Source organism: Syngnathus leptorhynchus, chromosome 7 (genome assembly GCF_054491065.1).
Source record: "Syngnathus leptorhynchus isolate UIUO chromosome 7, UIUO_Slep, whole genome shotgun sequence".
Lineage (NCBI taxonomy): Eukaryota > Metazoa > Chordata > Actinopteri > Syngnathiformes > Syngnathidae > Syngnathus > Syngnathus leptorhynchus.
In genome coordinates this window covers 11,054,268-11,067,661 of record NC_141201.1, presented here as the reverse complement: position 1 = coordinate 11,067,661, position 13,394 = coordinate 11,054,268, and the positions used below count along the sequence as shown (strand labels likewise).

General features: G+C 38.2%; 1 protein-coding gene across 2 annotated transcripts in view; it reads right to left on the bottom strand.

Annotated features, from left to right (window-relative positions):
- Window positions 1-1,751: 1,751 nt before the first annotated feature.
- The window catches only part of pde3a (phosphodiesterase 3A, cGMP-inhibited), a 31,646-nt gene continuing 20,003 nt past the window's right edge, over window positions 1,752-13,394 (bottom strand). Inside the window, exons 10-15 of one of the 2 annotated variants that reach the window (XM_085917011.1) lie at window positions 13,205-13,312; window positions 12,909-13,108; window positions 12,623-12,826; window positions 12,304-12,465; window positions 8,180-8,450; window positions 1,752-7,391 (exon numbers count right to left, since the gene is read on the bottom strand). In XM_085917011.1, the coding sequence (XP_085773137.1) occupies window positions 7,072-7,391; window positions 8,180-8,450; window positions 12,304-12,465; window positions 12,623-12,826; window positions 12,909-13,108; window positions 13,205-13,312 (1,265 nt within the window). In that variant the 3' untranslated portion in view covers window positions 1,752-7,071. The remainder of the gene's footprint in view (window positions 7,392-8,179; window positions 8,451-12,303; window positions 12,466-12,622; window positions 12,827-12,908; window positions 13,109-13,204; window positions 13,313-13,394) is intronic. The other variant, XM_085917012.1, reaches the window with a different exon arrangement.

Sequence of the window (13,394 nt, the reverse complement as noted above, 5' to 3'; positions counted from 1 at the left end):
ATGGTTTTATATATAAAGGTTGATCTTGGGTTTTTATAATTTCTCCATGGGGCGCTAAGGATGTTTTGTCATTGCCTTTTGAGGGACGAGAGAAGGACCTGTTCTCTTTGTCATTGTTTTTTTTTTTTTTTTAATCAGCATGTATTGTTGAAAATTAAAAACACACTCTCACTCGTACTTGCATGGCTATGTGGGCTTTTGTTTTTTCTGTTTTATAAATATCAGATAGATCTACATATCTGACATTCAAAGGAATCCAATCGTAGTTTTAATTCCTTTGTCACGAGCTCACTGGTTTGTATCAGGATAGCTCCTCGCTGTTGTAATGTTTACCTCATTTTACATGACTAAAACCCCACAAGAGTTAGGGTTATTATTAATATAACACCAGTACTCTTGAGAAATAATGAATGTTAAAACACAGCGGTTGACCTCCTTTGTTCACAGCTGGCACAGTGTGCACAGGTAATAGTCAAACTCATGTATGCTTTTCTGTTGCTATGGTTGCATGTAGTCATTTCAACCTGGATTGAGGACGTGAATTCTGAGTCCTGCATGAATATTATTAATGAGTAGCAAAAAGGCAGTTTTCACCTGAAGAAACCAACTTGAAGAATGGAGAATTAGACATAAAAGGTTGCAGCAGTCCAGTCATTTATTTTGAAAGGGAGTACTTTACAGTGCTGCATAAGTCCAAGAAACTAATAAAATTAATGTATTTGCAATGTTCCCTCTGAGAAAGAAAATAAGAACGTTGTATTTTTGCTATTTTAACAATGGAGTCACCTCCAATCTCTGTCTTCGAGTCACCTACTTGTATTTATTTTTGGTAACATGAAGAGAGAGAGAGAAAGAGGGAGAGAGCAGTAATCATGGTGTCGCTCGCTGTGCTTGTAAGGCGTGTGAAATTTGTAAGGGGATTTCAACACCTTGAAACGGTCACAATTCCTCTGTGGAATTTTGTTGCGTGACCATGGGTCTGTCTGGCCTACAAAAAGTATGTTTCATGTGATTAGCTCATTTGTAATATCATATGACAAACACAACGCTACCTTCCATTCATTTAAGCAGGCATTATCATGCACTACAACAAAAGAGACGCCACTGTTAACTGAATTGATGAAAGCATGCAAATGTGTTGTTTTTAGTCACCTAGTTGGAAAGTTTGCATCTTAAAATGGAAAACAGCTAATGTCCCCTTACTAAACAAGTGGAAAACGGAAAATCATACTTTCTCCACACCCAATGATTATGTATATGTATATATATATATAAATATATATATAAATATATATATATAAGTACTTTAAGTAGATTGAGGTCTTGTGAAATGTTCTTAATGCTTCCATTTCTACTTGACTGCTTCCCTTTGAGTCTTGTTTTTATATATTTTAATAAAATGATTGAACTAATATTGTATAACTGCAGAGACTTTGTAAGTTTGGGGTTTCACCATATTGAAAATTATTGATAGATGATACATTATCGATAATGGAATACGCATAACCACATGATACTCCTGTATTTAATAAAATGATTGAACTAATATTGTATCACTGCAGAGACTTTGTAAGTTTGGGGTTTCACCATATTGAAAATTATTGATAGGTGATACATTATCTACAATGGAATACGCATAACCACATGATACTCTACTCCTGTATTGTCATTATTATACAGCATCAGGTATTATGGTGGAGCACATTCAAGTTGACTGTTTAAAAAAAATATCATGTCAACTGTGTATTATTATGGAAACAGGACCAAGGCACTTGCAGTATTTATAAATCATGTAATTCAACAATAGTCACATTACAACATCAACACTGCTTTTCTAGTGACATGGTCTAATAATCCTTTAATATTGTATAGTTACTTTGTAATACATTTTGAAGAGGCACTTCCAGTAAGTCTGGCAATAGAGGAGCTACAGTATTGTGTCTAAATTACAAAAAACAGTAAAAATAAACATTTTTCTAAAATGTTTTTTGATATAGAATACCTTTTCAATATGTACAGTATATATATAGTTTTTGTTTCGATACAAAGTCAAACAAGATCAAGGAATAAAATTCTATATTCCAATGAAACAAATACAGGTACATCAGACAGCTTCCCCATCCTGTAAGTATTGCTACGTGTGTGTATTGTGAGTGCAAGTGCCTGCTATAGGAGATCAGAGAAACACAAACATAACCAGCCGCATTGAAATGTTTGTTTTGGTTTCAACAAACAATGTAGCATTCATACAAGTCATATGAACATGGTATGGCACAACAAACAGTTAAAAACAACAATATCTATAAACACCAAACAAAGACTGGATTTTGCTCTGAGAATAGAACACACCCCTATTTTATCACAGTAATTTTTGTGCACTTCATTGCGTCTGGATTACACTGACAGAACAGAAGCCAAATGAAATACACTCCTTTTTACGGGTCGCTGTATGCAAATCACCCCAAAAAATAAAAATACAGCTCTACAGCTCTTTGGGGTTTCTGATCAGGTGTGCGGCAATCTCCTTCTTCTAATTAATTCCAAAGAAAATCAATAACTTAGTAAGTGGAAGTAGTTTAGTAGTGTGAACATTTCAACAGCAGATTAAAGAAGACTGGCACATGTAACAATCAAAAAGCAATTGAGTTTTTGTTTTCCTATTCATTAGAGCCAGGAGCAATTTTATGTTAAGCACCAAAGAAGAATATTGCCAAATTTGACACATTTAACACATTCCCACAAGAATTTACAAGCAAATTGTCTTTTAGGAAACTAAATCGGAATTCCATTCTTGTATGCACGATGTAGTACACAGCTATGTGTAGCACAAAATTATAAATCATATTTTCAGACGTCGCACAACTTTAAGTGCATGTACTTTATCAATTAAGATGAACACGGACAAAACATTTAGAATTCAGACAGTATTTGGTTTTGTCTTTGTTAGGTGACTGAATGAGCTCAAGGCATGCTGTCATCTTTGGGCTGTTAAGTAAAAAGTAATGTTAAATAGAATAAATATTTACTAGTTTTGTTTATTTTTATTTTAGTCTTAAGACATTTATTCTCATGTAATTTAATTTTTGAGACACTACACCTTTACTCTGAAAATATGATTTTATTTTTGGAATCTTCTGCCGTTTTCTGGTAATATTATCATTTAATCCTTGCAGTACTACACGTTTTCAACGATGATAAATTTATTATTCACTTAACATTACTTTTTTTCTCGTAACATTCTTAATCCATTTTGATATCACTGCAACATTACAATTTTATTCACTTAATATTAGCTACATTTCTTTTGGGCGACGCTTATTTTGTATTGCTACTCTCATAACATGGTGACCCTTTCTCACATTACAGCAGTAATCCTTCATTACACCTCTTCTTATATAGCTTTTTATCATAATATTGCAACTTCATGCTCATAAAATTCCAGCTTTTTCTTCTAACACTGCAACTTTATATTTGTTACATTATATCTTTAACATCATAGTTGAACTATTTGTTTCCCTTTATCATTGCACTGATATTCCCTTGTCCTGCATAATTCAGCTTTTCATGTAACTTAATTTAAAATAGCCAGCCACTGTCTCATACCTGTGGTACCAAGTTATTTCTACTCTTTTCTAAATAAGAAGTCATTTGAACACATGGAAAAACATAAGGATGGTTGCCTTATACTCTAATGGTAATTAAAAAAAATGTGGCAAATGGAAGGCTCTTGTAAGACTGTAGATGTTAGCATTCACACTATAATCTTCTTCGGCCTGAATGAGGCAACGTGGATGAGCTGGCTCGTTCTGCCTCCAAAGTATCACAGCAACGTAGTGAGAAACATGCAAGAACATTTTGAACCAATTCGTCAACAACAGCAAAGTATGTCACAGCTTTTTTTTAAGTGTTCTGGGTAGTGCACAGTTTGTGAGGCAGATCAGACCAACTTGAGCCCACAAGAAACAGGGGCTTTGGGGGAGGGGGGGGGGAAACAAGTGGCACACTTGATGAAACAGTGCCATGACGATAATATGCACATTAGATTGCAAAGTGAGGCATTAATATATTGCACAGTGAGAAGGATATATACAGTGCACAGAGCTTGGAGCTCATATTCTTGTATTCAATCTACATGGGAGGCAGCACGCTTACACAGCAGTCTGATTAGTCAGTGAGTTTTAAAAATACAGCCAAAAAAAAAAAAAGTTACATTTTCATTCTAAACATGATAACTCATGTTATTGGAAGGTCTGTCGATGGCTGTTGCTGCATATGCTTGTGATACAATGACACCCAGTCATGTTGGCACAGAATCTGGACACCTGAAATATACGTACGTATCACGCGGCATTTTTCTTTTGCCAAGTTGCATTCCTTTTTTATGTTGTTTGTTTCTGGGTCTTCTCAATAAAACACATCTGTTTCCTTTGAAACTTAAACATGGACAGTCAGCTTTCTCTAGACAGAGATTTGGTTTAAAAAAAACAACAACAAAAACGAATTGTCAAGCCTTGGGAATAGGCAGTCAGGGGCAATGTGTTAGACAGCTTAGCTCTCTTTCGCACAATGGGCATGTTAAGAACTGTGCAATGGATCCAGCTCATGAATTAGAAAGTATTAACGGTGGAGAAAGACTAATTGACTTAAGTAATTGGGTCACGGTAGAGCAGTTCACTTTCCAAAAACATACCTGTTGAATGGATTTTTATTTTTAGTCTTAAAATCTCATTGGCTAACTATTTTCCTAAGTGTGTGATTTTAAAAGCAGTGTTTTCAGTAACTTTTCACCTGGACAAAATATTAAGGTAAGAGAGGATGCAGTGTGCTGCTGATTTAATGGTTACATTACATATCAACTCAGCTCTCTGGCTTTTCTGATAGCTGCTATGGTTTGTCATCAAATAGTTCCCAACATATCTTGGAGATAAAAAAAAAAAATACAATTGCAAGGCAATCACTGTTCATGAAAAGACTGAGAGCACTTTTTGTTACTTAGGGCATTTTGTAAGCTTAGTACTGTGATTATTGCAGAGCTGAAGTCTTGAACTTATTGACCTTTAAGAGGTTGCAATTAAGCTGTTTGAATTGTGACGTTGAGTAGTTCCTCCATTGTTTCCATCAGCGTTTCACATTGATGAAACAATTACACTGAAGCTGACAAATACAACTTTTCATTTTCATGAACTTCAAAGGGATCGGATCATTCAATCAAGTTGACTCATATTTGATAATATGGCTTGTTGACCCTGAGTGATGTAGAACCTGCCCATATTGCTGAATGGAAAGTCTTTCATAAATTGATAACCACTTTGGCGAGGGGAAAGATTTCAGCAAAGGAAAAATTGATAAATAATTGATAGCCAGTCTGCTTCAAAGCATCAGAACATACTCATACTGTATCTGTGTTATATAACTGTTTCAAGTGGGTCTACCAAGATCGTCACAAGTTAAATCTTAAAACGTTAATCTCACATCCTGAGGTAACAGCCAATTTCCCCAATTGTGCGCCTTCCAAAAACATGAATGTTAACACTTGTGTGAAATGTGAATGCTCTCTATGTGCTGGTCTTGTGATTGACAGGTAATCACTGCAGGGTAGTGTACCCTGCCTCTCACTATATCCCCTGGGATAGGCTCCACCCCCTCGGGATTGTGAATATGATAAGCAGTATAGATGATGGTTGCATAAACCTTCAGCTCCAATCAAACATACAGTATGGTAGGTGTGACATTTGGATTTGCCACAAAGCACCCTGACATACAGTACCAGGCAGAGGTCTTCAGCCGCCGCTAGCTTTTTGCTACTTTATAGTTATAAAGTAAATTATGAGACAGCAGGGAAAAAAACGAACAAAAAACATTTTATACGGTGGAACGTCATCAATCGCTCCTGAGCTAACCTGCCAAAAATATTCATTTGTTGCTTTCATTTCAGTGACTACTGTCTGTTTTTTGTTGGTGGAAGGGTACCAGCAATTTTGTCCCTGTTCAATATATTGCGCCATTCATAAATGTTTTAATTAGCATGCTAAGGTATAAACAGAAAAGCCTAGCGACAATTTGTTTAGGAACCAGAAGGAAGAACTATAATTACTATTAAGTATATGATCATTTATCTTGTTTCTGTTATGGGTTTTGTTCTAAAGTGAATAACATGTATGGACATGGTCATAAATGAAATGAATAATAATGAAAATAAATCATTTAAAGCAGACAAGAAGTTGTTGGAAAGTAAGTCTTCCTTCCTGAGATGTGTGACCTTTCAATGTGTTAGTGTGCTGTGGGAGGAAACATGCATCATTTTTCTTTGATGGGAGGTAAAGCTTTTAGAGGGGTCTTTGATGAACATCCTATTTTGTATAAAAAAAAACATGTTTGTCCTGTAGAACTGTATGTGCATATAAAAATTCAGTCTATGTACGCACGTGTGATGTTCAACCCCTTTTTTTTTGTAATACATATTTCCACATTGCCAAGCTTCAGTGGAAACACCTTTTTCCCTGGCTTTTATCCCATTGTCTACAAGGGGAAGTCTACTCAGAAGCAAAGAGGAGGTTGGGTGGTGGTAGTGATGGTGGGGGAAGGGTCATCTGGGACTGGGCATCCACCTAAGGGAGGGGCATCCACTCACCCACCCCAGTGAGGAAATTGTGAACGGCAGCAGAATTACTTCAGCTGGTCAATACTAAACTTAATTCTCATGCACTCGTCACGACGATCCACTGTGCTTGGCACGCCACTGCTCGATTTGATTGATGGAGGAATTTTGTGAAAATGTATCGTTGTGCATATATAGGAAAAAAGGTAGGCTAGATAAGGACTGGATAACATGGATCAAATAAATAAAGCGTTTCTTTTTTCTCTCCTTGTCCACCGAGGTCACTTCTCAGCTCCTCCAAAATATTTTGGACAGAAACCCTGTTTTTTTTTTTTGTTAGGCACAAATTACCCAAAATATCTGCTACAGTGTTGTGTCAAAGTGATGTGCTGGCTACCATATTAAGAGTTAGGAGAGCAAACAGACAACGTTAAATAAATTCCTGGTTTAGAAGGAGGCCATTGTTCATATTGTCACTCGGATTCTTCCTCTTTCCCGCCCGACGTCTCGGAAAGTGAGAGGCCGTCCTCGTCTTCTCCAGGTGGCACCTCTTCGCTTTTCTCAAAGCATTCAGTCAAATCTTCCTCCTCTTTGCTTGCTTGTTCCTCCTCTTCCTCATTAATGGCTGTGATTGGGTCAGTGGAGGTGCTAAGACCATTTGAGTCCTCTTTCAAAGTGTCCTCCTGAACTTCTGCAGCAATGACTCTCTTCCACATTTCGTGGTTCTCCAGAAGGTGCTGCGTAATCTGGCAGAACACTTTCCTCCTGCTTTCCTTCTTTGTCTTATGCCTCTCTGTAAGACATGACACAAGGTTCAGAAAATGCAATTCCAATGACTTTTCCTTTATATCGATCAACACATGTCTATGACCGTAACTAGAAAAATACATTTGACATAGTGGAACCAAATACCCTTGATGTAGTACAGTAAAAATTGATTTTAGGAATAAAGCTTAATATGATAAACAGTCGAGCTACAGTTGATCAAAAACTGATGTCATTGATGTTTTACTGACAATGTCATTTTTTCAACACAGTACACCAGTGCCCGCCCTTTTCTTTGTTCCAGAAACCAGTTTACACGGTTTTATGGAAAGATATTTTTCAATCAAACATTGAAATGAATTCTCGCTTAAGCTAATTTGAAATGTGGTTCTTCCTAACAATTGCACGTTCCTCTGTACAACTATCTACTGTAGCAACTTGTGGAACCAGAGGGGGAGACGACTAGAGAGAAGACTCTAAATGGTCCATAGGCGCAAATAGAGTGTAAATCCTTGTTTGTCCATATGATTGGCTGACAGCCAGATACAGTCTCCTGCACCACCCGTGACCCTAATAATGATAAGCAAAATAGAAAATGGATGTTCCCGAGCTTTAAATAAAAACACTAGCGCAATTGTGACCTGGTTAATTTAATTTCCTACACAATTAGATAGACGAGTAAATTGATTGCAATAATACAATCCAGCAGTCAATAGTTGAATGCCAAGGCAGTAATTGAAAACTTGCAACGGAATAACTGGAAGGCACAACAAGCACATGAGAGAGGTACGTGAATAAAACGAGAGGTGTACATACGGGAGAAGTCCGAACCAGGGGATGTATGCTCCTCACCCAAATCTCCCTGTTCATCCTCCTCTATATCGTGACCCTCGTTTGCTTCTTCTTGCTCCACCTGCCCCTCGGGCAGGTCAACCCACTCACCGGGCATCAGAGCGGCCGAATCGTACGAGGAACAAAGGGGTCCCACTATATGAGTGATGAATGATTCTTGTAGTTTAGCAAGCTGTGGTGCTGAGCGGTCCATGAACGGGCTAATGGGAAGGCCCAGGCTTGCTTCTTCATCCCCCTAGAAAGGTGCAAACTTGTATTACTCTAGGTTCAGTCAAAACCACATTCCGTCCAACAGTGGGCTCTTTTAAAAGGCGTTCATGTCAGCTGAGTACTTGTTTGTATCTTTACGTGCAAAGGATAAGGTACAGAAATGTATACCTTGTCTAACCATAAACAACACTTAATTGTTTCTAGGGTTTCAATTGTGCACACTATAGGCTACATCACAAAATTTCCAATGATTCCAATTCCATTCAATTTGTTGTGTGTATGTGAAAACATAAAGCGTTCACAATCCTAATGAAACAATAACCATAATGTGACCTGTGACAAAAATGACTCTGACACACCTTTTCTGAAGAAGCCCTTTTGTATTAACAAGAAAAAGCATAGTCTGCTCTACAGTGTTCTAATTATCTCAAAGTTAAAACAATGGACATACATTGATGGAGAAAATAAATAAAAGATATTTTATTAAATCATTGTTTTTTTTTTTATTCATTACGTTTTATGTTTTTCAAACAATTTCCTAATAACAGTACCCAAAATTATACAACACAAAAAAAAGTTTTTAATGCATTGTTTGATCCTGATGAAACCCAAATACAAATAATTTCAAAGCGGGTGTTGGGGGTTTGCTTTAGTATTGATTAATAAATTCACGAGCCCCCCCAACACCAGAATGTTTTACATTTTAAAACTGCAGTGTGTATATCCAACTAATTGTTTCGTGTAAAGCTGTGGAATAACACATACTAATACATCTTAATAAATTAACATGTTTGGATTTACACTGCTCTGCTGATTTGCACTAGCGGGGAACATTAGGTAGTCTTGTACAGCACCACTGACTGCAGTCTTTTAAAGTAGGTCAAGTATCCATTAGAGGAACCTATAACTGATTGGCGAGCTCATCAACGAGTTTAAATGGAAAGAGTCTCGAGTCCGCTCACCAAATACCCCTACATACCAATTGCGATAGGTTGAATCACATAAATTATTAGTTGACAGGATTTATGATAAAGACAAACTTAAAAAAAACGACATCTGGTTCCTCCATTGTCCTTGCGATGTTTATTGTTTGTGTTTTTCCTGTTTTTGTACTGAGTCAACAAAGGCATAACTGAACAATGGGTAGATCACATAGCTAAGATGATTGCATGGAACAGATTTCCCATATGAACTTTGTTTTATTTCCATCCATCCATCCATTTTCTGTACCGCTTTGTCCCCACGGGCGTGCTGGAGCCTATCCCAGCCGTCATAGGGCAGTAGGCGGGGGACAGGCAAACTCCACCATCCAATCGAACCTGCACCCTCCTAACTGTGAGGCGGATGTGCTACCCAGTGCTCCACCCAGCCGCCCTGTTTTATTTCAAATTTACAATATTCTTCAAGTCTCATCTTAATGTGACATTATTTTGTGGTTCCATGTTTCACTTTGAGTCAATTTGTGGTACTCGTGTTAAGGGTTTATTTTTTTACGTCAGTGAGTACAAATGCAATTAATGTGGAAAAGAGCTCTGATTGCTATGGCAACTGAAAACCTGGAAGCCAGCAATGCACGCACACATGGTTCATATAAGAGCTGCATTTTTGAAAAACTAAAACACAAAATTATATTTTAATACCTCATGAATAGAGTTGCATGTTAAAGAGCATTGCAGAGCATTATTTCAAAATTGCATTTGCCATAGGTTGTGGAAGAAAGAAAGAAAGAAAGAAAGAAAGAAAGAAAGAAAGAAAGAAAGAAAGAAAGAAAGAAAGAAAGAAAGAAAGAAAGAAAGAAAGAAAGAAAGAAAGAAAGAAAGAAAGAAAGAAAGAAAGAAAGAAAGAAAGAAAGAAAGAAAGAAAGAAAGAACATAACCATAAGCCACCACTGTGGGGTAAGACGCCCCCTCGAGGAAGATGGTCCTCGTCCATAAATCCACCAGCTTTCCACTAGATGGAGCCAATTCGAAATTGAGCAGTGGTTCTTAACACATTCACAGATTTTTTTTTTTTTTTTTTTTATTCAAAACAGATATTTTTTACTGGTGCACAAAATGAGCCGTGCATGACACTTTGTTCAAGAACAAAACCAACACAATGCATGAACTCACAACAAATTACATATTGCCAAATCAGGATTTACACTAAATCAGGTTTGTTTGGACCTCCTCTGTCGAACCCCTGAGACCGACTCACTGAACCCCAAGGGTTCCATCGAACCCAGGTTAATCGTAGAATAGCATCCAAAAGACATTATGAAGCTAATCAAAATAATGAATCCAGGTTAAGAACCACTGCACTAGAGCCATATCCTCTCCCTACCTCATTCAAATGATCAACTCATCAGCACGTTCTGTAGGAAACTGAAGCGATCCTGACCATTTGAACCTGCCTACCATGCATGCTTTGGGAATGTGAACGAAACCGGAGAAAATATATGTAGGCACAGGAAGAACATGCAAACACTACAGGAAGGAGCTGGAAAAGAAACCCCAGTCTTTGCACTATGAGGCGGACATGCTAACTAGTTGACCGCCCGTCGCTCCTCATCATGACATCTTCATCTCTGATCTTTGCTGCACTTTGCATAATTTTCCCTCATTGGTCAATTGATTGACTACTGCACCAAACCTGTTATTGTCACGTCCATGCCAGAGGACGTTCGGCCAGCAACTTCCCTCAGCCACACCCCTTTATTACTGTAATGTCTGTCAACGGCTTCCTCTTGTTATCTGATGTATTTAAACCCTGGCCATGTGTTTCTTTCTCTCAGTGTCTACTATAGCTTTCTGCCTAGTGTTCCTGTCCTGCTCCTCCATTTTCCCCTGGTCTTGTGTGGAGGCTAACGGTCAGAATCTGTTCCATGTCCGAGTGGACTTCTTTTTTCTGTCTGCTGTCCGTGAGTCCCGCTTGTGTCTTTGTTCGCCCACCTCCCTTCCCTTCAATAAACCCTGGTCCAAGCTGCATTTGATCGCCCTGCTCCACTCATTCATGACAGTTATTTATTTTAGGCAGTTTACAGTGAACAAAAGCTGCATTTATTTCTTTTTTTGCAAGAATATACTGTGTTCCAAAAAATCATTCTCGCTTTTCTGTTTGCAATATTCTAATATATCTCTCCAATGGACTTGACTATCTTCAGCGGTCCAACCAATCATAACAATTGCTGGTTGACAGAAGGATTTGTTGCCAGGCTTATGAATCAAAAATAGAATTGAATAAACTCTTGAGCAAGCAGGTGCATTTTCTCTTTCTGTTCAAGTGCAGCTCTTAAGCACTTTCACACACTCACATGGAGCAATTTTAAGAATGCATGTGCACTCACTGTGCACTGCTTAGCTGACTTGCGGTTTAATCTACTGATATCTAATACAAAACCTGTACCTGAAATTCTCCCTTTACTAAGATGCACGATTTTCGTTAACATAAAAAAGCTCATTTAAAAATATTTCAGAATTATGTTTGTAAAAAAAAAACATTATGCCTGCCAATAAAAACTACAGGTTGTATCTAGTATATGTTAAAGGCTTTTTGTTTGTTTGTTTGTTTGTTTGTTTGTTTGTTTGTTTGTTTGTTTTTCAAAGTAAAGTGTACAAAAATATAATGGATGACATCATATTGTGTACTTAATGAAGTGTCCAGTGAATGAATTTGCACATACAAGTTCAAAGGGACACAATATTGATCTGACCAACTAACAGCATTTACCATACATTTCGTAAATATTCTCAAAACTCCTCTCTCTAGGCGGGAGGCTACGGAGCTGTTTGCTCAACTTAGTTCCCTGTAACCCTGACTGGCAGCCCCCACTTTTAATCTGAAGAGTTTTCTGTCTCTGATCTATAGCTAAATAATGTGACAGAGATTTAGAATCATACTTGTTCGTAGAACTCATTGACGATCCCCTCAGTCCATTGCAAGTGCAGCTCCTTACACTTCAGCGGTCCATTGACATCAGCGAGCTTGATGCACATCTGGCAAACCAGCAATCGGTCATTTTCGTTTGTCCAGTCAATACCAGACATCCCTTCGTCACCCACCTGGGCACATGTACAGGAAACAGACAGCATGTATGGTATAGGAAGAATGAAGAATGTCTCGCAATTTATTAGGGACTATCTGGACAGAAACAACATTACACAGACAATTAAGAAAAGATATAGAATTGATAGAATTTTGCGAATTGTCTTGTTTTACCTTGGCATTAAACTCTGCAAGGAAGTCAAAGTGCTTTTTTAAGTCGGTAGCCAAGATGGCTTCAATGACAAGGAATCGGAAGCGTTTGAACTCAACATGTTCAAGGTTAACCAGGAAGTTGTACTCCGGACGAGACATGAAGAGGTTCCATGCTGAAGCAGCGTGGTGGTTTTCCAAGACAGAACGGTCATTATATAGGAGAGCCTACAGTGGGGAAAATATAACCATTTTTACTTTTCTTCATCCAAAGCGAAAAATGATACTTCAGTATCCCCTAATCATTTACCTGTGGTGCACTGGTTGCTACTAGGAAGGCATTGGTTCTTCCGGGATGGTCGTAATCGTGCATGGCGGCAGCTACATACAAGGCCATCAGTTCCAGACCCGGAATTAGGCCAGACAAGGAGCCATAGCCTTCCTCCAGCAAGGACTGCATCTTGGATGACAGAAAGGCCGTAGTACCAGGGGTTATGCCATTTGCCGGGTCTACGGGTAGAAAAAAAAAAAAAGGAAAATGCAGCTCTTAAGACAGCGCATGGAAAAGTGGATGGTAATTAGTCACAATCAAGAAATGCTTTTCACCATTGTGTATGCCGTTCTCAGTCAGGAGCGTGGGGAGGGTGGGCACAGGTTGCGTGGTGAGGTACCAAACTGCATGCAGCACATCGGTGGCATGGATCCTGTTGTGATCTATCATGAGCAGCAGAGGGCAGTCAATGCATCATGTACAAACTGGAGCTACAACCTGCACAGCCTCTCAACTGGCCCCATT